The sequence below is a fragment of the Zonotrichia albicollis genome, chromosome 1, assembly GCF_047830755.1.
Source record: "Zonotrichia albicollis isolate bZonAlb1 chromosome 1, bZonAlb1.hap1, whole genome shotgun sequence".
Taxonomy (NCBI): domain Eukaryota; kingdom Metazoa; phylum Chordata; class Aves; order Passeriformes; family Passerellidae; genus Zonotrichia; species Zonotrichia albicollis.
The window spans coordinates 93,296,910-93,320,977 of record NC_133819.1 but is presented as its reverse complement, the minus strand read 5'-3'; the positions used below and the strand labels follow the sequence as shown (position 1 = coordinate 93,320,977).

The 24,068-nt window shown below is 36.7% G+C and overlaps 1 protein-coding gene across 8 annotated transcripts in view; it reads left to right on the top strand.

Annotated features, from left to right (window-relative positions):
• LOC102067773 (dynein axonemal heavy chain 5) overlaps positions 1-24,068 on the top strand; it is a 156,684-nt gene that overhangs the window by 104,775 nt on the left and 27,841 nt on the right. For 5 of the 8 annotated variants that reach the window (XM_074547041.1, XM_074547036.1, XM_014264275.3 and 2 more), the window contains 10 exons: positions 463-618; positions 899-1,081; positions 3,982-4,152; positions 4,583-4,961; positions 6,066-6,337; positions 8,241-8,405; positions 12,121-12,388; positions 14,347-14,468; positions 15,631-15,978; positions 20,089-20,277. In XM_074547041.1, the coding sequence (XP_074403142.1) occupies positions 463-618; positions 899-1,081; positions 3,982-4,152; positions 4,583-4,961; positions 6,066-6,337; positions 8,241-8,405; positions 12,121-12,388; positions 14,347-14,468; positions 15,631-15,978; positions 20,089-20,277 (2,253 nt within the window). Of the gene's footprint in view, positions 1-462; positions 619-898; positions 1,082-3,981; positions 4,153-4,582; positions 4,962-6,065; positions 6,338-8,240; positions 8,406-12,120; positions 12,389-14,346; positions 14,470-15,630; positions 15,979-20,088; positions 20,278-24,068 lie in introns of those variants that run through there. The other 3 variants (XR_012581608.1, XM_074547057.1, XM_074547062.1) reach the window with 3 other exon arrangements.

Below are 24,068 nucleotides of genomic sequence, written 5' to 3'. Positions count from 1 at the left end.
TATGTTAAATATATTAAATTTGGATAAATGAAAAGGAGTCTCTGTGACTTGTAGCAATTTTAAGACTGGTGAAACTGAATTGGAAACTGAATGTCTGATGTCAGATCAGGCCTCCTATATGACACTGGCTCCCTTTCTGAACTCCATAAACATTTCCCTACTAGATATTAGTGTTTAACCATAAATCTATTTATATTTAGAAGATATTAAGATGTTGCACTGATTAGATAGATATGCAGATAAAAAAGTAGATAGATAACAATAAAGAAATGTAATCTCCTATCCTCTGAAGTTTAAAGCAAAGCTTCCATTCATGTCAGCAGAGTCAAGTTTTGGTCCCTAAAATGTAGCCATTTGCATATATATCCCAGGATGAGTACAATTTTTTAAAGCTTCAATAGATTTTATGCTGTTTTCTGTGTGCTTTCAAATGCATGCTGTGTTATGACTCAATCTGCCTAGGTTACAGCTATGAACCACAAGTTCTTCAGAAGTCATATAGAAGACTGCTTGTCCCTTGGCCGACCTCTGTTAATTGAAGACATTGGAGAGGAACTTGATCCTGCCCTAGATAACATCTTGGAAAAAAATTTCATAAAATTTGGTTCAGCACACAAAGTAAGATGAATTGTAGACATGAAATTAAAACCCAACAGGACAGATGCTGGGTATAGGGTAGTCTGAATACTGACATGATTTGTACCTTTAAAACAGTTAGAAAATGAGTGGTGAACTCGTGGGGTTGTTTGAGGGGCTATTTTACCCTTAATCAGAAAGTTTTAAAAGTTTATATGAAACCATAAAAAAAAATAATCATAATTTTTTTCATCAGACAAACTAACAGTTTTTCTGAATTCAACTTTCAAAAATTGAGAAAAATTATTTTTTTTATTTTCAGGTGAAAGTAGGTGACAAGGAGGTAGATCTGACGAAGGGGTTTACCCTCTATATGACAACAAAGGTGGCTAATCCTGTTTATACTCCAGAAATTAGTGCAAGAACAACTGTGATTGACTTTACTGTTACTATGAAAGGGCTGGAAGATCAGCTCCTTGGCCGTGTCATCCTCACAGAAAAGCAGGTATTGAGTCCTGCAGTATTTTGATAGAGGGAAAACTTGTTCAGTATCTGCACCAAGAGTGCACACATATTCAGTGGCGTGGTTGGAATCAAATGCAAGAACAAAAATGTGAATGAAAGTTTAAAGGTTGTGCATTTGCTGAAATACAATGAGGAGCTGTTTTTTAATTGAACGGGGGAACCTAAACATTTATTTTAAAATCTGGCCTTAGAAAGAGAATAAAGAACATTATTCATTAAAAATACATCACTGGCATGCACATGACATACATAAAACAATTTTATTCCTTCATATATGGAAAGGGCTTGTTCAGTCAGAAATCTCTTGTATTTCTAAATTCCTTTTTAAACTTAATTTGAATTACATGAAAAAATGCTTATGAACTTGAACTACTTTTGCTAACCAGGCTCTAGTGTGCAAGGAGATAAAAGATTCTTAAGGAGCCCTGAACACTGACTTGACTCTATTCTTGTTAAAATTTGCATTGATTATGTGGAAGTTAATATAAGGAAGAAAATCCTCTCTCAGGTGAGATTAAAAAATTGAGGTTTGCATTAGCAGAGCTGCTGCTTTCAGTAAGTAGCTCAGGTAGGCTTGCTAATGTGAGAAGAGCTGCCTACCTAAAGGAATTATTTCTCCCTTTGACTTCTCCAAAGCATGTTCTAACCAGCGTTCTTTAGTGGTGCTGTCATTTTCTCCAGCCAACGCCCTTCCACTTTGCTCAAAATGAGCCTTCACTGATGTAATGACTGGAATTAAGGTGCCCTTCCTTCAGTCTGACAGTCACAAACAGGGAGGGGAAAGTCATTGTAATGCACAAACTTCTTGTGAATTCTTCCATGGAAAACAGAAAGACTGTAACAGGAGGTACTGGAGAAAAAGTGTGTGAGATAAATGCTTTAGATGCAGAACTTTTAATCTTTACTCCAGTAGATGTAGGTTTTTGTAAGCAAAATCAAACAGCATGAATGGGAATAGCCTGACTAACCTCTGAAGGGAGAGAGGTCTAAATCAAGATAGAAAGAAAAGAAGTGAAATAGGTTTCTCATGACCTACATATAAAAATCTTCTTCCCACAAGATACTTTTGCTCTGTGTTGTTTTTCTTTCTTGGACAAACCTGTTAGAGAATTCATATTGAATGTATGTAGCAACACCTAGACTGCATTGGGTCAAAAATATGGTCATTGAAAAATATTCCTGCAGTGCTGTTCATCAGCTGAAGAGAGTTGCAAGGGAACCTGGTTAATATCAGCACTGCTTGCTGAACAGGGACATGGCTGCAGCTGATCAACATTTATTAAACTTTTGGCAGATACAAGGGCATCATGGCTGTTGTCTCTTCTGTCTCAGTAAGAGGTGAATGTTGTGGTGTAGATAGTCAGAGCCAATGGGATTCTGAAAATTTAGTTCAAAGAAAAGACATAACATGAACAGAGCTTCTGAAGAACAGGTTTTCTATTACAAACAGACAACTTTATGATCACTGAACTAAAGTAATAGATTAAAGAAACCAAGACATCCTTAAAGATTGCTCTAGTGATCAATGAAATATGATCAAAGAAGTGTTTATTCTCAGCTTTATAGGTTGATCCTGTAAATATAGAAAAAAAATCAGCATATTTTTGTACTTTGATAATGGAGCTGCTGCCATTATTTGTGTTCAGAACAACTATTATTTATATTACAAATGTGAAGTTCCCTTGCAAACAAAAACTTGTACCTGGTATATTTGCTGATAATTTTCTGAAAGATACCTTTTACAGACTTATAAATAGTATGGGTAAAGCATCTGATCTTAAACAAAGTACATCCTTATGTGGAATTTAAACATGTAGTTAAATGTATTTTTGAGTTTTTTGTGGAAGCATTCCCTTTGTGTAATTCTCTTTTGTTTTTTTTTTTTCTTTTTTGCATTAAGTGTATAGAAAGAGGACTAAATGTACAAAGTTGAATTACTGATACTTAAGGCATTCCCCTCTTTTGGGATGCAGTCACTTGTAGTTTCCACAGAGCTACTGAGCCCTAGAACATATTTCAAGGTTTCCAAGTGAGGCATTTGTAAAAATAAATAAATTTGTCACTTCTTTGAAATACAGGAGAACTCTCCTGTACTGTAAAACTCTGTACATCTCCTTTTTCTCTAGCTTGACATGTTGACAAAAATGAAAATAAACTGAAGCCATATTATTATTAACAATCCTTTTCTTGTAGGAAGGTTGACTGGATTGATTAAATAAAGACAGCCAGTAAAAGTATCCCTGAGCTGTGCAGACTGTGCTGTACAGATGCCTCATTTCACTTGGTGTTCTGTTGACTTGTCTGCCTTTTTTCCCTTGTCATTGTCTGTCTTGTAGAAAGGGAAAAAAAATCCATATGACATAGATAATAATTGTAATATTTCCTGTTTTATAAGCAGTAGAGGATTGTGTCTTTCAAAGTCACAGAATGGCAGAAATTAGAAATGGAAAAGGTCATCCAGTCAATTTTGCTCACAATGTAAAATCCAGCCATACAAAGCATCTTTCAGGCCTTTATCTGATTTAATTTTAAGTACTCAATGTAATGTGGCTTTTATCACTTGCCATTGGAAACTATCTTTAGTGGTTTGTGTGCCGTACTATGAGGAAGATTTTCCTGGTAATTCAGGTGTGTTTTCACTCTCCAGCATTTATGCTTCATTAATCAATACATACAGGGTACATATAAATTAGTTTACTGTATATAATCAGTATGCATATAAATTATTTTAGTACAGAAATATTTTGTAGTATTTCAGTATTTTATGGAAAAATAAAATTCCCCACTCTTACATGCATAAAATCACATTTTCTATGTCTTTATAAGGAATCTTCCTTTTAATTGACATTAAATATTCTATGGCAAACTTCTTGAATACAGGAACTGGAAGCAGAAAGAATCAAACTGATGGAACAAGTGACATCCAACAAGAGGAAAATGCAGGAACTTGAAGATAATTTGCTCTGCCGTCTAACCAGTACAGAAGGCTCTTTGGTTGAAGATGAGTCTCTGATAGAAGTCTTAAGGATCACTAAATCAACAGCAGAAGAGGTAAATTTTGAATTCACTGCAGATACATTTTGTAATTGTAATTTAAAGACAGTATATATAAAGATATATGTATATTTTTTAATTCCTGTTTTATTTTTTTCCATTCAGAGCCACTATATAACATCTGACTTCTTAACAAGTAAATAGTAGATACACCAATTATTTATTCATAAAAAGTTGCAAAATTAAACTGCTACCTGGATATTGTTCATATTCCAGGCCTATTTTTCAGGTGTAAGTTTGAATCAGTTCCCATTTTGACAGGAGTTGGAACACATACAATGTCTGTATTTAAACAGTGGCAGAGGGAAGCAAAGTTCAACTAAAAAGATTACTGTGGTCTTAATCAAGATCTTTTCTTTTTGCTTATGTAGCATAAATAACTGAATAATACAACTTAATCTTCGTGATCTTTTCCATTAATTTTAAGGTCAGTGAAAAATTAAACACAGCAATGGAGACAGAGGTGAAAATCAATACTGCACGTGAAGAGTATCGGCCCGTGGCAGGTCGTGGTAGCATCCTTTATTTCCTAATTGTGGAAATGAGCTTGGTTAATGTCATGTACCAAACATCTTTAGGGCAGTTCCTTGGCATTTTTGACCTATCAGTGGAAAGATCTCGGAAATCTCAAATTCCAGCAAAAAGGGTGGTTTATATAATCGAGCATCTCACCTATGAAGTCTTCAAGTACACAGTTCGAGGGCTGTATGAAAATGACAGGTTCCTGTTTACATTGCTTCTGGCACTGAAGATTGACTTGCAGGCCAAGAAAATTTCACACACTGAGTTTGAGACACTGATCAAAGGTAATTTCTCTGAAAATGCTCCTGTTTACAAATGTCTGTGTACTGCCAAATTCAGATTTTGCAGTATTTGCACTAACAATGTGTTATATCCTGTGGATCTTCTTGTTTTTAACTTGTGAATGGAAGCATATACAGTCCAAGAAGGAATTAAAGGACAAATTTTCCAAAACAAGAGCAATATAGATTATTTGTTATGAAAATAATGCTTAGATGAGGATTATTTTAACTGTTATACATTGCAAAATGGGAAAAAATAAGTCCATTATTTGTTAGAGAACTTACAGCCTCTACTGTGTCTCTTTCAAGTTGCCACATATCTTTGTCTGCAAGATTGTAGACAATCAGCAAAAGCTCTCTTGATGGCTGATGAACAGGCATGTGAATGCTGTACCAGGCTTAAGTATCAGCAGAAAAAAAGCCTGTTGTGTGTTGTAAAACAATTTTATATTGCACTGCATTATGTCACCACTGTATGTCACTACTCAGACACAATGACAAAGAAAAATTTGAGAAAGGTTTATAAAATTTGATGGGCGGTGACCTCACTGAGGTCTCCAAGATAAGATAAATTCAGTCTGGTACAAAGACAAGTACAGTCAGGTGCTTGGCATCCAAATATCTCAGTTTGTTTGGCAAACACTGAGTGACTGTTCAGCTGTGGCTCAGCTGTGCTGGGTGTGCAAATGGGCATGAGGCTGAGTGCTGGTTGAGCTAAGAGGCTGTTGACGTTGCAGCCCTGGAAATGAATGCACCACGTGCTTTCTTATTCTTTAGCTCAGATGAAAGGAGGCTGCACTAACAATTATACGTCTGCTCTGAAGAATGGGGCTTGAGTATCCTTTTAGGTGGCCACATTTAATTCCAGCTCTAGAGATAGAGTAGAAGCAGAAGAAAAATTAGTGGGATATCAACTTTGGGAGGAACTGAGACCACTTTCCAATTAGGTCTTTGTTAAGTGTTTCCTCCATGCAAATGTCACATCTCCATATCCTGGTTTGCATAAAGTGTTACTCCCTGAATTATATAAACCCAGTATTTTTTGTTACTTGACATTTTTCTGTTTAACAATGTTTGTTTTCCTCTGTAATACTTTTCACTTTGCAGGAGGTGCCAGCTTGGATATGAATTCTGTGGAACCAAAACCAAAAAAGTGGATCCTTGACACGACATGGCTCAATCTTGTGCAGTTATCTAGCTTGTACCCCTTCGATCAACTTCTGGTGCAAATTGTTAAGAATGAGAAGTCTTGGAAAGCCTGGTTTGATGAAGAAGCTCCTGAAAAATCTGTTATTCCTGATGGTTATGACAGTTTACTGGATCAATTCCATAAACTGCTCCTTGTTCGTAGCTGGTGCCCCGATCACACTGTTGCCCAAGTAAGATATGTTTTTGTACAATGGTTATGCCATGTGGCATCTCCTGAAGAACTGCTAGTTCCAAATTTCCAAAGTTCTGAATTTCTTGTTACCATAATATTTCTCGCTATTTTGAGTGAGCTATTTTGAAAAATCAGATATTGAAATGCTCATTAAAAATATGTGTAAAAAACCTTATTTATTTAATTGCAATGAACTAGGAAGCAGAACATAAAACAAATTGTGTTGGAACTGCAAGAATACTATTGCTTTGCTGTAGTGCTTTCACAGTCTAGTCATGCAACCTGTAAAGAAGTTGCATTCCTCTGGTGAATCAAAAGATACCTCCCTGTTCATTTCCACAGAAGTAGTGGAAAAAGAGCAATTCACTTTTATGGCAGGTGCACTAAAACAGCAGATAAACTGTTTACTTACTCTCTCTACTGAGGAAGTAATAATTAAGGCTGCCTTGTGGCAAATGTCATAAAATAAACTGCAGTAAACTAGCAGTTTCTCCACAGCTTCTGATATTTTGATTTTTCTTCTCTATGTAGGTGTAAAAGAGATGTATGAGTCCATGAGTACCCTCTTTCCACTTATTCTTCCTTCTTTCTGTACTGGAAAGTAGTAGTTTTTCTTTCCTGCCTATATCAACTTTACATGTTACATGCTGTGATAGCATCTGTGTTGCATTTAGGGGACACCATATTTTCATGGACCTCTTTTTCAACAAGGCTCACTCCACTCTTTTTCATTTTCTCTTCTTCACTCTGTAAGCAGGAGAGAAGTATGGGAGCTCCAACTGCCATAATTTAAACAGAGCAAAATAATAAAGCTGCTACTGCTTATTTATCAACTTATTATCTATCAACAATTGTCTATCAACTAATTTATCTAATTTAACTAATTTTTTATTGTCTTGCGCAAGCATCTCTATGAAAGAATGTCTCTGAACAATGGTTGCAGTAAAAGGTCATTATTTTAATTTTTGAGGAGAGAGGGGATCTCTATTGTTACTCTTTTTTTATCTCTTCTTTCCCTACTGTGTTTTCCCAAGTATTAGAAATTTTACCTGTCTGGGACAAAATTTACACTTAATAGTGGGTGATTGAGGGTTTCTTTTTCTGCAATTGACATCTTCCTCAGTCCACCTTGTTCCTCAGTGCTTCTCTTCATCATACGTGCCTAAGAATCTGTGAGAGTCAATACACAGCTAGGAAATAACTTCAGTCAAAAAGAATTTCATGCACTAAGGTAGCTTTAGAAGTTCTTTTAGAAAATGTCTATGAAAAGAAAAAAAATAGAGGCATAAAGAAGGTTTGACCTTTAAGGATCACGTCTGAGCTAAGTTTATGTTTTGTAGAAATAGATATTCAGCCTAAGAGACTTGAATTGGATAACCACTGGACAGGAGAATTTGTTTGAAGTTCCAATAAATATATGGGAGATTGTAACTGGGTCAGATGAGAGATCTGTCTAATCCACTATGCTGTAGAGACAGTGTCAACAATACATACTTAGAGGAACTAAAAATGGAACTGGTATAGAGAAACTCTTTTATTTTGCTATCCACCAAATTTTAACAGGCAGCATTTTAGGGACAATATCTGGGATGTCCTCAGAGCTGACACTGGATCTATTCTGCATGGATTTTTTCCTCCAGTTCTTTAAAAAAAACCATTTAGCATTTTCTAGCAACAGTGTTCACAGGATGGCTGCTGTGTGAATAGAATTCTTTCTCTTCTGTGTTTGAAGTTTGCTATCTGAGAATTTCAGTGGTTGCCTCCTGTGGACTAAAGTTGAAAAATTAAAGTTCAGACAGTCATTGCTTCCAGTATAGATGTTGGTAAATTCCACATCACTAATTAATGCTAAACTTAAAAAGGTAAAGATAGATATATTTTTCTGGTAACTTTTTTTCCAGGCTCGGCACTACATTGCAGAATCTCTTGGAGAGAAATATGCAGAAGGATTTATTCTTGAGATGGAAGAAATGTGGACAGAAAGTGGTTGTCGAACACCTTTGACATGCCTTTTGTCAGTGGGGTCTGACCCCACTGAAAATATAGAACGTCTTGCAAAATCAAAGGTATCCTCCTAAACTGAATTTACTAGAGCTGATAAAGACATTTTTAACTCTTCTTTGCACTAGAAGTGGCATTTCCACATTTTAAAGATGTTTGGATAGTGATATTTACATTCATGCTAGTGTTCTCTGGAAGTTAATTTTTGACCAGTAGCCAAAATGCATTTACTAGGAAATGAAAATGCTGCAGTCCCTCTTTTTGCAGTTGTTTGATTGCAATGAGATCCCTTTCTTTATCTAGCAGATTATGATAACCCACTACTTAGGAAATGTACTAAGCTATGAGAACAAAGCAATATTTGTGGTTAAAATTGTGTTACATCCACTGTAGGAGCTGACAGTAATGATGATTACAAAAAGATACAGAAAAAAATCATAATTATGGTGACAAGAGGAATTAATTTTAACACCCTAACATTCAATCTGTGTACTTGATGGAGACATTCAACATTTCCTACAGAACAGCATCATTTTAAGGCACTCTGTGCTTTGTTTTATGGTTCACAATGTAGCAGCATATAAAATTTTCCCAAGAAGTTATTTACTTTAGATCTCCATAAATTTTCCTCCTCATTAGAATGCATCTTCATTTAATGGTGCAGGATTTTAGAATACACTGAGTAAGACGTGCAAAAGTAGGAGGATCCACAAATCTCTTCAGCTTATTAATTAGAAAGTGGAGATGCTCATTCCATTTGAAAATCAGAACCCTTATTTGTCTGTCTGTGTTAAAACGGCTTAAATTATGACCTAACTCTCACTTAGTGTTTAAATTTAGGAATCTTAAATCTGAAGTCATTAATTTGATCCTTGTCTGCTGTCAGACCAAGAGGATGTTGCGGTCTTAATATGTTTTCATGCTTCCAGGAAATGTGTATGGAATAAATAGAAAGTGAGGTTGTGAAAGCGCTGAACGGGTTGCCTTGTTTATTCACACATGGTTTATGGACAAGATAACGTGAAGTTCAGCTCTAGTGTCACCTGTGAATGTAAAGTCAACCACACTGTTTAAGGTTCTTTTCCAAACTCTTGAAGTAAAGACCTAACCACACAGTATATAGGAACTTTTCAAGTTTACAAAAGCCTAATGTCACAAAACAAAATGCAAACACAGATGTTTTCTAAAAATAAAAATGTGTATAACAATGTGGAACTTGAGGAGCATTTCAGCAATTCTTTAGCTTTTAAAAAATTTATCTAGAAATAATTTAATTTTCAGAAACATTTTCAAGGGAGCTTTTTGTTTATTTTGCTAATATGTCAACAAATTGTATTTAGTTCCTTTCTTTCTTTGAGATTTCTCTGCTTTTTTCCAGATTAAATCTTTAATATAGGTTAGTTTTACTGGGGCGTGATCTTGAAGTGGTGGTGGTGCTGGGTTTTTTTTCTTATTAATGATAAAAAACGTGGGCCTCTTTTTTTAATGCTATCCCTTTTATAGTCATGATTTGTAGTCTTAAAATGGATTAGCACACCAGTGCTAATGGTGTCTCTAAGTATGATATTAACAGTATAAATCAGCTATGTGCTGTTGGTAATGTTCAAATTTGTGTCCAAAATTTATTTTTCACTCTAAAATTTAGCTGTTCAGGTGGCCCTCTCCCAAAGAAATGAGAACAGTATCTGTGGTTACTGAGCTATGTAATCTTGTTTATGAACCAAACAAGCTCTATCTTAAAATTAGTTGCATTTATGCCCCCTTTACTTTCACTTTAAGATGGTGTGAAAATTTTACTTTCAGGATTGAACTGAAGTTTCTTATGCCAGCACTTTGACTTCATTAAAATCAGATTTTTTTTTTTTTTTGGTAGAGATCATTTCTTCTTTTAGGGAATGATGCACAGAACATTCAACAGAGCTGTCAGGGCCACTGTAGTGACTAAAATGCCAGCATTTTCATCTGGATAGTGATACATGAAGATGAGATGGATATGCTGATATGACTCACTATTGAAAGTAACTTTCTGTATGCAGACATTTGATAGAGTTCTTTCAGAAGGAGTAAAATGAGGACAATTCATAGTGAAAAATATTTTTCTCCTTCTCTCGATGTTTCTATGACCTTTAATGATTGTACATTTCAGAGGCAACATTGCTGAGAAGAGCAAATTATGAGTAGATGCTTTGTTAGGGAATAATGTATCTGCTGAATATTTATGCACTTTTATGCAGGGATAGTCATAGTATTTGATTTGCAGGAGTGCTAGCTGTACTCAGATGCATCTTAGAAAAGGTAAAGTTTTTTGGTTCTCTGGCACATAGCCAGCTTCACAGGCTGTTCAGCTTTGCTTCTTTTAGCTACAGTTTCAGGTTTCACTGACCTGAGAGTAGGATTTAACTGCTTTCTTATCTTTGGCATTCTTGTGTCCTTAAATCTTGCCAGGATATGGGGATCGTATACAGCAGCTGTATTTATACTGTTCTGTAAAATCAGGTCAGGGCCCCTTCTCTGACCCTGAGGCCAAATGACCCAGCACAGTTTGTGTCCATATGCTCAACCTTCTTCTCCTGCAAAAGGAGGGCAGCCTCCTCCACGCTGCTTAGGGGTGGATGTCTTCCTTCCTTTTTGTTTCACAGTAGGAGAGTCTGAGTAGCTGTGCAGGTCAAGAATAACCTTTGTAGCTCTCAGCCAGCTGAAGATAGGGCCAGATTGATAATGTGGCTCATTGCTCTCTGCATGAGGGATACTCAGCTGTAGGTCTTGAATGTGAAACTCTCCACGAAACAAAGTCTCTTCATCAATTCTTTCACCCTCAACATGTATGCAGAATAATATGTTTAAATGGGCTTGATAGTTCTGGTTTTCCCTGGCAGGGGTCAGGCAGCCAACCTGAGCCAGACTTAAAAAAGAGCAAGAGTAGCAAGAGCAAAAAGCAAGAGAGGATCTGCCTGCATGTTACTGACAGACTTGTGTGGTCCTAATCTCGGCCTTATCTTTTTCAGATCCCTTTGTGAGAGCCTTTATCCTCCTCTGTTTTTCTGAACAACTGCCTTTACTCTCCCATGGCCTCTGGAGAAGATGCCATAAAATTCCAGAAATTTGTTTTTGCATTTATAAGCTTTCTCTTTTCTGAATCTAGATCTGCTCTAGATCTGCTCAAGCTAGCAGATCACCAAACTGGAATCCTCTGAATCAGTGGCTCCACAGCTGCCATTTAACAATACAGGATGTTTCCTGAGTGATGCTTTAGTGTGAACCAATCTTTCCTGTCCTACCTGCTTCATCAACAGCTCTCTTTTGAATGAAATTTGTTCAGACAGTAAAATATCACCAAAATTGTTGGGTTTACACTGTGTGTTAATTATTATCTGAAGCCCTAATATCTGCTCATTTCAAGATAGTACATTATAGGAAAAAAGAATGGTCAGGCTGTATTTATTTCTTGCTTTATTTGAAAAATTGGTGAAAAAGCTGAAAAAATGTTTCAGGTATCTTATCCCATAGATAATGTTAGACCAGCAAAAAAAAAAAAAAAAAAAAGATTTCCGGTGGGTGTAGTTTTCTTCCAAGAGGTGGAAGACAAGAGGAACTTGAAGGGTTTTGCTTTTTTTTTGTGCTTTTGTTTTCTTTACTATGTTTATATATAATCAGTTTCTATAGATATTAGTGGTTTTCTTTGTGGCAGAATGTCACTACACACGGATCTACCAAAGCAATACACCACATGTATAATTCTAAGGAGCTACATATAAAATAAACTTTCTTTTTTACCTTTAGAACATTCCATGTCGTGCCATTTCAATGGGTCAGGGCCAGGAAGTCCATGCAAGGCACCTGTTAAATCAGTGCATGCAAGATGGAGGATGGCTCCTCCTACAGAACTGCCATCTTGGCTTGGAATTTCTTAATGAATTAATGGACACCATCACAACAAAAGAGTCTGTGAATGAAGATTTCAGAACCTGGATCACTACAGAGGCTCACCCAGAGTTTCCTATTAATCTTTTACAGTCCTCTATAAAATTTATCAATGAACCTCCTCAAGGTAGGAATTACTTCCCTTCCCATGGGAGAGATTAGTGCTGGTCCAGGAAGGTTGGGCAGAAAGTAATGTTGGCTTCAGTGTGCAGCTACTTGAAGCTGCCAGTCTTGGACATCACTGACCTATGTTCCTGGGCATCCCCTGTTCTGCTGGGCCTCCATGCTCCTCCTTACACCCAGCATCTTTCCCCATTTCCAGAATGTTTCCTCATACTCAGATGTTCATCTCATGCTTTCTGAGCCTTTAAGCCCCCAGCTTTCCTCACCTAGTAGTAGTCCATGTGCAGCGGCACAATGTGAGATCTGCATCTTGACTCGCAGTTTGGACTCATGTTTCTGTATTAATGGGGGTGTAAGAAAGACATAGATGGAATGAATCCAATGAGAACCCACACAGTTGCTGAAGGAATTGGAGAATATCCTATGTTAGAGAGGCCAGGATGATTGTTAAACCTTGAGGAGAGGAGGAGTATCTTATTAATGCCTACAAATAAATAAATAAATATACACTTTCTTTATATATATATTTATGTATGTTGCCAGTGGTTTCAGTTGATGATGTCAGTAGGAGCTAAGAATTTTTATCCAAGGTCCTATTTAAAGCTTCAGACATTTAAACCTCTTATTTCAGTATTTAGCTTCCTTTGAACATTAGTAAAATGTAACAGAATATTTGATGTTGTGAAAAACCTCCTGTTTCAGCATTTATACTCCATCTCAAGAGCAGGTAGTCAGTCTGTTGATAAACGTTTCTTACTTCCTCTTCTTCTCTTCCCCTTTTTAATTCAGAGCTCAGCATCCTTTTATTGCACAGTGGCCCCCTCCTAATCATTCTAATGGTAACAACCTATAGCTTCAAGAGGCTATTTTAGAAGTCAAATTATAGCAAATTTGCAACTTACATTTAGCAGCTGAAAAAAGCCCAGTGTAAAAATTTTAGTCAGGATGAAATATAGAGAGTTTTAGTTTCTCAAGACTGTCCTGTCACATTGGTAGCACAATAAAATAAAACATTTTTGTTTGATTTTGGAACCCTCATCTTACACCCATTCGATATTTTGAAAAGCTATTTGTTTGAATCTTGTTTTGCAGGATTTTTGTGAAGTATGAACAAAAGCAAAAGTACTTTTATTGTGTCATATGAAGTAAGATGGCTTTGACCATCTTTTCACTGCGCTTAAAATCTGCCCTTCTAGACTTGTGTGAAGCTGATTACGTGGAAAGTATCATAAGAGGGACCTGATGTCAGTAACTCATGCTTGGGTTGTCTGCCCAAGGCAAAAGATGCTTGAGTAGCTCTGCCTGAAAACATCTGGGAGCAGTCAAGCTTCTGTGTTCCATGGCAGCTGAGACTGTATCAGTATCAACTCCCTAAAGCTGTTCCTGGGATATGAAATGTCAGTGCTCAAACAAACCTCCCCAAGTATTAATATTTGCACTATGAATTTAGGTTCTCCTCATCACCTTGGTGCCTGTAGGCCAGTTGAACAACCTGCATACAGAATTTTGGGATTTTTCTAGGAATCAAATCTAAATAAAATCATCTTAAATAAAACTAAAATCTCTTATTATAAGTAAATAGCAGAACAAACTCTTGGATACCCAGTGCTATATATCATATGATGTTAGGTGTCTTTTTTTTATTGCTATATAGTCGCTAAATAATTAAGTTTCTATTTCAGTTGTTTAAGGGGTCATGTAGAATATGATTATGTAATCTTAAATCCTTCTGGACTGTTGAAATCAATTTTTTCTGTTACTTACCTAAACCAAAATGTTATTGAAGTTTGCCTGCTATGGCCTGCTGAACAGATAATTGATTCTAAGACATTATTTGAAGTTATAAGTGAGATGATACTGCAAATTGGAATAGAGAATTATGCTTAACAAAGGTTGGACTTATGGATTCCATACTTTTTTTTTTTTTTGCTAATGTGTTACATTTTGATGCTTATCTTCTAGGTGTGAAAGCTGGCTTAAAACGAACATACTCAGCTGTTACTCAGGATCTGCTGGGAGCAAGCAAAATGCCACAGTGGAAACCATTGCTATATGCTATAGCATTTCTTCACACAACTGTTCAGGTTTAAAAATACATTTCTTCTCTTCTGTCATAAAGCCATGTTTCATTTATTAATGAACCTTGTTATTAAATGAGAAACATTTTTAAAGGTATGTCCCATGTTGGCAAATTAGTACAAAATAAGAAAGAGAACAACATATCTCTCTTACTGCAGCTGTGTTAGAACTTATAATTTTGCTCATGTTGGTCCTGTATCTCCAACAGGGATGATATTTCAGTGGAAAAAAAGGACAATCAAGCAATGATCAATTAGAGTACTCTTCTATTAAAGTCCTGGTCAATGACTGTGTGATCTGTCTTTCAACTAACTGGACTTTTACTAATATTTGAACTCATAAAAGCATATTAAAGAAATTTACAATTTATAGTTTGGAAAACCATAGTCTCACAATGCTGCAATCACAATGAGAAGGTGTAAGAGGGTGACTATAAATCCCTTCTGCTCTGAAACCTGTAGGAGGAAATGAAAGTAGATTTTGCGTATTGACTTTCAGGACTTCCATTAAAGAAAGTGCTTTATGGATCAACCACAACTTTTCATCATCCTATGAATAGATTTTGCAGTACTCTTAGTTTATATTTGGAGCCTAGCTAATTTAGCTCCGTGGCATCCATGCACTGATACATTGTGGTCCACTGGAAGCCTGTGTTAAAAAAAAAAATTGCAATTACCAGATACTACCCTAACAACTTTGTACTGCCAGCTGAGTCTGTAGATGATTCACTGAGAAGCAGTTTTTCCTACTTGCATCTGCACCATGCAGACACAGCAGGGATAGGAATATAAGTGACAGGAATATATCTAGTCCATAGGAAGACCCCACAAAATGATTATGACTGATGATTTTGAAAACCATTGCCTCAAACAGTAGCTGAATTTTTGAATTTCAAAAGCTATGGTTCCAGACTCAGAGATTTAAAAAATACTTTAAAAATAGGATTTTCTTTCTTTGTGAGAATATTAATATTCCTCTTATTTGTTTGTACAAAATTTAGCTGCTAAATAATCAATCAAATTTTAAATGTATTTTTTAAAGTTGGTGAAATAGAGTTTCAGCTGGACTACTGCATTCTTAACATATTTCATGTATTCTTCTGCACTTAAGCCTTCTTCACAATTAATATCAATCAGTGTTTTATCTTTAATTCTAACCATTCTACAGGAAAGAAGGAAGTTTGGCCCATTGGGCTGGAATATTCCTTATGAATTTAATCAGGCAGACTTCTCAGCCAGTGTGCAGTTCCTTCAGAACCACTTGAATGATGTGGGCATCAGACAGGGAGTGAACTGGAGCTGTGTCCGCTACATGCTTGGAGAAGTGCAGTATGGAGGCCGTGTGACCGATGACCTCGACAAGGCCCTGCTCAACACATATGCAAGAGTCTGGTTTGGAGAGCACATGTTCACTGAAAAATTTTGTTTCTACAAAGGCTACGTTATTCCAAAAGGGAATACAGTGGAAGACTATCTCCAGTACATAGAGCAGTTGCCAGTGACTGATACACCAGAGGTAAAATATTTTAATATATTAAAGGGAGTTTTTGTGAGATTAATAACTTAATGAGGTTTTTTTTCTAGAATTGAGTATGCATAGGTCAAGATTAGCAGGCAGACTATTATAGTGGATATTCAGTGTAGATCTGCTAACCAGGAAGAGGTAGGTGAGGCCTTCTTCAAAAAACTGGAAAAAGTGTCACATTCACAGGCCCTGGTCCTTATGGAGGACTTTTAGCAACCCTAATTATCTTCTGGAAGGTTGATACAGCAAGGTTCAAGTATCAATGTGTATAAAACCCTGTTGGAATGCTGTAAAGATGGAGCTGGAGCCTTTTTTATAATGTCCAATGAAAGGAAAAGAGGCAATGGACATAAATTAAACAACAGGAATTCCATCTGAGAACAAGAGAACTATTTTTTAAGTGGCGGTGGTCAAACACTGGGAGAGTTTTTCCAGAGATATCGTGCAGTCTTGTCTTTATAGACATTGGAATCCCAACTGGATGCTGTCCCGGACAGCCTGCTCTATTTGCTCCTGCTTGAGCAGAGGATTTGGATTAGATGACCCTCAGAGGTCCCTTCCAAACCAAACTATTTTGTGGTTTCACAATTCTGTATGGATTGAGCAGACATCCAATCTGAGAAATAATAAAAGTAAAAAAGCCCATGGTCTCATTTGAAAGTTATAATTGGGAGTTTATTCCATTTTGACAGTAAAAAGATATGGATGTTGTCATGAATTGGTGGGGTAGGGTGCAGGGTAGCTCCTGGTTGTAACCAGTTTTACATGGTCCAATGTGTGCATGTCACAGTGGTGACAGGAACTGGAGGATGATGACTTTCTGCTCCCTCCAGTACAGGCACACATGCTGAAGTTAGTTAAAACTGAAACAGAAGAGAATGCTCTGGAAAATTAAAACAGAGGTGAATGGTCTGGATTTCTGTCTCATTTCTATTAAGCTGATAAATGCCATTGGAAATAAGTTCCATTAAAATTAAATAGACTGAGTGGAACAGAAAAAACTGGTTTTCACTTACTGATAATGTTCTGGCTGAGAGGGTGAGAAGTTTCCAAGGTCATAAAATAAGCTTGGAAAGTTCTGAATCTCTGAAGACAGTGAGACCAGAATGCAAAGGTATTTGTGCCAGCAATGATGTACCTTTTCCAGGTGAGAGTAAATGCAGACGTGATATAAGGCATCACTGGGATCCATTTGAGCCCAGCTCATGAAGTGATTCCTATCAGTGTATGAACCTTGGCTCTATCAGATTTCAGGTTCTGCTTTCATGGATCTGCTCTTTTACGCACTTGGGAACCTATCTCACAATGCTGCAATGTATTTTTAAAGTGTTTTGATGCCTGTAAAAAATTTGTATGTATGGTTTGAGGTAGGGGAATTTTACCTTTGGCTTTTATGTAAATAGAGGCAAGTCCAGGAATGCAAACATCTTTTTGTTCTTCACATTTTCACTTGTTAGGAAGGAAGCTGTGACTTTCTCCTGTCATTCTAAAATCTGTCAAAATTGCTCATGAAAACCTTTAACCTTTTAATCTCCCTATCTTCTTCATTTCACAAAAGATACTGTGCTAGTCCAAACAGTGTATCCTTGATTCATTCCTTTTCCATTTTTAGTTAAGAAAGACTGTATTGGCCTGCTTGCAGTGTCCTTGCTCCTTTGATGAAATTCCATCCTCAGAGCAGAATGAACACTGTCTTCTGAGAAGGGCAATTGAACTCAGTGTATTGGGTTAGGATGGAAAGGTTTCAGTAGCAGGGGGAGAAGGAGTGGCTCCTGTGAAAGGCTGGCAGAAGCTTCCCCCATGTGGGCCAGTGTCAGACAGCTGCAAGACAGACCCACTGCGGGAGCAGATATTTTGGTCAAGGTCATGATCCCACAGATGCCCATGCTGAAGCAGTCTGTTCCTGGAGCCGTGCACCCTGTGGAAGGGACCCACACTGGAGCAGTTCGGTGGAGCAGCCCTATGGATGTTTGTAGAGGACTCATGTTGGAGCAGGGGTAGAGTGGGAGGTGTCCTGCTCCTGAGGAGGAAGGAGGAAGGAGACAGTGTGTGATGAGCTGACCACAAATCCTGTTCCCTGTTCCTTGCCTCCCTGTGCTCCAGTGAGAGGAAGTAAAGAATTTGGGAATGAAGTTGAGTCTGGGAAGAAGGGACAGGTGGAAGGAAGGTGTTTTTATGTTTTGGTTTTGTTTCTCATGATCCTACTCCGATTTGATTGATATACATTCAGTTAATTTCCCCAAGTCAAGTCTGTTTTGCCTGGGATAATAACTGGAGATTGATCTCTCCCTGTTCTTCTCAGACTGTGGACTTTTTGTTGTGACTTGTCTCCCCCGTCCAGTTGAGGAGTGGATGATAGAGGAGTGGTTTCAGAGGAGTGTATAGTTTTAGCAGTTGGTTTTGAGGATTCATAAGGCTGGAAAACCCTCAAAGACAGAATCCAACATTCTCTTTTTACAAAACGTTTACAGAGATTTTGGCTCTAAAAGAACAAGAGGTTTGGGTCCTTGATTAACACACAGGACATTCAGAAAACTGGTCCACCCACTGGTTTCTTTTTTCTTTCTTCTTCATACATAACTTGCATGAAACCATAGGACTAGAGTTGTCTCCCTGTCTTTGTTAATATTGATCCAGTGTTTAAGTTAGCCCTTGGAATAGGGCTCCACTTACAGATATAGCAAATATTCTTCATGGTGCTAACTTGGGCTATAATATTGCCACAAAATCTGCTAGAGCAAAACCAAACAAATAAGCCCTCACTGTGCAAGAGCAAAAGCAGAAAAGGATCTATCTTCAAATGTGTATTTGCTTCCACATAAAATATGGTGTAATAAAGTGCATTGGCATTTTTGCCTTTTACAGCTCTAAACATTGAGTTTGAGTAAACTACTATTTGCAAAACATTAAATCCTATCTACCTGCACACTGTTATAGTCTCACCCTCAGTCAAATGTGGTATTAGGTCTGTACTTTGTGCTGTTGTAAGCATAAGATTCCCAAGTGGTGTATATCAGTGCTGCTTTGCTGACTTTGGCAGCGGTGCAGCCACTTATATCCCTTGTCCCCGAGTGTCTAGATTTACAAGTATAACAATATTAAATGGCCCTTTTCATTCTGTCCTCAGAGTATGTAAATACTGGTTTCTAGAAGTGCCTTCTTGCAATATACTTATTCTAATGTAAAATATGAAAACTGAATATGTGAAAAAATGTGAAAAATGAGAAACAGAATATTGCTTGGCTTTTGTGCTCACTTTGAGGGCAAGGCTTCCTCATTGATGGATCAGTGGTTCAAAGTTTGTGAGAGATATGTAGTATCTATAATTAAATGGGGGCTGGTGAAATAAGTCACAGAACATACAATTCCTCCTGGAGAAGGGTTGCAATTGTCAATCTGACAATTATAGACTTACTGATATTTCAGTAGAAGTTTCTGAAAAAACTATTATCATTCAGAAAAAGGGCAGCTTTGCAGTAATTCTGTGCTAGCTGTATCTTAAATAAAATAATTCAATTTCAGGAGAAGAAGTAAGGAGGGGGAAGCTTCAACCAAAAATAGCTAAACCATAAAATATCCTCAATGTATCACTATCTTTAGGTACTTCAGATGTGGCATTATTTTATTTACCATGCTACATGCCTTATAAGCCCAAGAGTCTGAGTAAAACAAAACATGTTAGAAATGTTGACTGGTCAGATAATTAGAGGCATCTACTTGAGCTGGTACAAGAGCAATAGACCCATAGAGACAAAGAGCTAATGCTAAGGGGTCAATGCCCACATATGACATTTCCAACACCAAACCAAAGGAAAGGGATCTGTTCTCACCTCCTGGACATCATTCCACAGCATGATCCATGTGAAGATAGTGAGATCAGTTAAAAAGCTCTCCACTGAAATGAATGAAAACACTATTGCATATGAAGCCTGTGTTAATGTTTTAGTGTAATTTGGGTTTTGTCCTTGACAATTTAAATGGAAGAACTTCCACAGGCCTGTTCACATTTATTGTTTTATGGAGATGAGAATTTTCTTCCTTGTTTATCCATTTTCCTGCATTCTTTTTTTCCCCCCGAATTTTTATGCCTTTTACTTTAAGGTGTTTGGACTTCACCCTAATGCAGATATAACTTACCAGACCAACCTGGCCAATGAGACATTCAGTACCATAGTGAGCATCCAGCCCAAAGACAGCAGTACTAGAGGGGGAGAAACGCGGGAAGCAGTGGTGCAGCGTCTTGCTGATGAGATGCTGGAGAAGTTACCCCCAGATTATAACCCTCATGAGGTATGTGCTACTTTATAAAATAGATGGTTTATATGTATGCATATGTATACATTCATGTTTTATAAGTTTTATTGTGCTTCTTAAATTTAACTGATGTGTTTTAAAAAGATCTTAAAATTATGCATAGGGATTTATAAGTCTGTTTTGCTTTATTATCTAACATATTCCTACATCAGAAAGATATATTTCAAATGCCACAGTCCACTTAATTAGTCACCTTAACTCAGAAGACAAGGCATCAGAAAGTTCTTGCTTTCCTTAGTAGCTGACAGAAGTAGCTGGTGCCTCTCACCTGGTCCCCCTGAGGGACTGGTGATCCTATAGTGGTTACAGCATTAAATTTAAATTTTAATTTAAATTTATCTACTCCCATTATGACAGCACCATGATGAAGAGTGAATTTTATCACAGACCTTTTCATGCTCCAGATTTTTTTGAGTTTGAGCCGTAAGACGGATCTTTGTCAATCTTTTCTTGCACTTTTAATTAACAGCCCCATTAAATGGAAAAATCCAGCATAGAGACTCTTGCATCACTTTATAAGTAGGTTCTGCTGTTTTACCAAGTGTTTAATGAACAGTAAATGTTAAAAAACCTTATTTCCATTATTTTATTCTTTACAATTCTGTTTTGCATTGATGGTACCTTTTTTTCCCCTGGTTGTAGTTCAAGCTGGTAAAATGCTCAGTAGGAATTACAGCTTGATATGCGTGCCTAATTTTCTTCTCTGGCCAACTTAGAATGTCCACCTAAATAACAAATAATAGTCGTGGGGACCCAGCAGTATGTCCTGTCTTCCCTTCTACTATTAAACTCAGATTGAATGTCTTGTATAAATAGCCACTTTTGTACTGTCATAATTCAGCTTGGAATTTCTCTTGTCATTCCCTTGTTGTCAAGCTACTTACGGTCTGCAGCATTTTTTGGTAACATTTCCTACTATTTACCTCCATATTGTTCTTTTCCATCCATTCCTGTTTGCATCTCTCCTTTTTGTCACCTTCTTATTGTGTGTCCTAATGAAACTATATAAATAATTTTTTGTAGAATTTGATTAAGAATGGAGTCAATTTTCCAGCTTTCTTATTGTTATTTAATGGTGAATAAGTATTAGAAATATAAAATAAAATTAAATCTAGTAAATGTAATAATAATTCATAATTTAATAAATTTAATAATTTTCATGTTGGATCTACAACTATCATTTACACCTTAAATTTTTCTCAGTCCTCTTCCCTTATCTTTCCAATCAAAGTAAAGCTTTTTTATGGAACTAGATTCTTCTAGTTGCTAAATCTTCTTGCTAAATCCTCCAAAGGACTATTTCTCCATTCCCTTGTTAAGCTGACAACTTTTTTCCTCCTGAATAATTTGTAATGCTTAGAAAACATCAATAGTACTTACTGCACTTTACATTGTAACCAGAGGGTAGTCTTAACCTCAGGTTTTACCCCTGGGAAATTTGTGCAATACCTTTCAGTCATGTAAAATGCACACACAGTTGTTTAATCTAAATTTCACTTTGGATTAAACTGCTTTTCTCTGGCACGTCTTCAGTTTAATCTTAGGCTCATTCACTTTCTTTCCTTCTTGATTTATTCCCTGAGGTTATGCACACAAACCACATGTAGGGGATGCCTCCCCTTTTAAGTCACTTCATCAAATCTTAACTTTGGAGACCACCAGTTCTGGAGCCAGGGACTGTGGTTAAGGGCAAAGGGTCTGAAAGGATTATTTCAGGTGTTCAGTCCTTCACTCTTGAGTTGTCTCTCTCTATTTTACTGCTGTATTTGTATTTGTATATAATACATACTGTTTCTTGTGTCTGTATTTAAAAAAAAATCACCACCAATTGTTTTCATTGCTCTTTCACTCTCATCATCAAGCTGTATGACAAATTATCTTTTCTCATCATCTGCCAATCATACATTAGGTGTTTTATTTTCTAAGAAGCAGTCATCATTGCAATGATGCTCAAAATTAACATTTCCTTGCTTTAGTACTGTTTCTCTTACATCTTCTATGAGCTTCAAAGGAAACTTATTTTGCTTTAATTTTCTTAATAGCTGTCCTGTTATGATCCAACCAAGGAGAATTGAGTTTGTACAGAGGATGTGCTGTTGGATCTACTTTTTTCTTCTGTATCTTTTGTAGATGCATTCTCAGTTCAGTAAGTGTAGACACCACCTCTTTCTGGGGATATCTAGTTTTCTAAAGCTCTGTGCATCTTCATCTGTGAATTACACTTGACTGATTAATCATACCACTCTATTTACATGCCTTTTTTTCAGTCTGCACTACTGATAGATGGCATGGTACTTTTCCATAGAAACATTCAAAAATTATACTTAGTTTCTGTAGCATGGTAGTCATTCCTTTGCTCTGACCATCTAGAGAATATCCTCTGTTCATTTCCTCAGAGTTTTTTATTGCTAATAATGTATTCCTCTGTATATCTTCTTGGCTGTCTCAGCTGCACTACAGCATCTACAGATTTTAATTCTTTAGTGTTATGAGATTTGGTGTTATTTCTTCTGGACCCTGATTTTTCGATATTTCTTCAGTCTGCTTAGTGAATTTACCCTTTGTCTCTTCCTCTACATTTTAAAACTTGTCTCATTCTCTTCATCTTAGAACTTGATTTGGTCTATACAAATTCTTTCCTTGTTGTATGGAAATTTCCCTTTTCTGCCATTAGTGCTCAGTTCCATGTCTTATGTGTTGCTTATGTGCCACAAGTGTGGCCACATCTACACAATAACCAAAAAAATCTATATCAAATGTGTATCTCATTTGAAGTGTCATTCAATTATTCTGGAACCTTTTAGAAAGCATGGATATGGCTGGAGTGAGCTGTAAAGAAAGCTAAATTTTTAAATGCAAGTTTGCATAAATTGAAAAAAGCCCCAAACCCAAATGATTAAAATACAAATACAGAAAAATAATATCATGCTCACTAATGTATAACCAAGAATTTCATCAATCAGAGCAGAAAAGAAGGGAGAGTTTAGGTATTCTCTGAGGAAAGAAGCAACAGTTTGGCAGATGCTACAAAATGGCAAATGAAATTATGCTTGGAAGCAAAAGGAGTGAAACGGATTATGTAATTACTTCCTGCAATGTCTGAGAAAAAAAAAGGGAACGAGATGGGTTCTGTTGTTTGTCAATTTAAGTCAACATTTGGTCATTCAGGACGTTGTTACATACTAAGCAGTTTAATAAATCTGAAACAAATAAAACAAATATCCTAAATTGAAAAGACTGAGGGAGTGTGTCTAGAAAAAGAGTTTATATGCATTTTCCTTATTGGAAAAGATCAGTAAAAAGAGAAACATTCATTAGTCCTAGCAGTGCAGCTTGGGTTTGATTTTAGAATAATACTGTGCTCCATAATGCCATGATGTGTTAGTTAGTCTTTGAAAACATGGGTACAAAGATACTATCAGTGAAGAAAAGGAGCAAAATTTTTTGGAAACAATGAAGGTAATTAAAAGCAAATTCTCTTCAGGGAAAGTGGCAGCTGCCTGTGCTATCTTTGATCAGTTCTTGTGGCTCCCTTTAGAAAATGTGGAGTGAATTTGCACAGAGCTACAACCCCAACAGACTGGGTTAGGGACAGATGGTACCAAAAACAATTATTTGCTGACATTCAGAGCTCTGGATTGTATTTTCTCTTGATACATTGTGAATCCAGGGAAATTTCAGGCTGTCACAGAGAGGCCTTCATTTCTCGATTATTAGCCTTCAGCAATGACTTCAGTCTCAACAACTTTCAAATCAGGGCAACCATT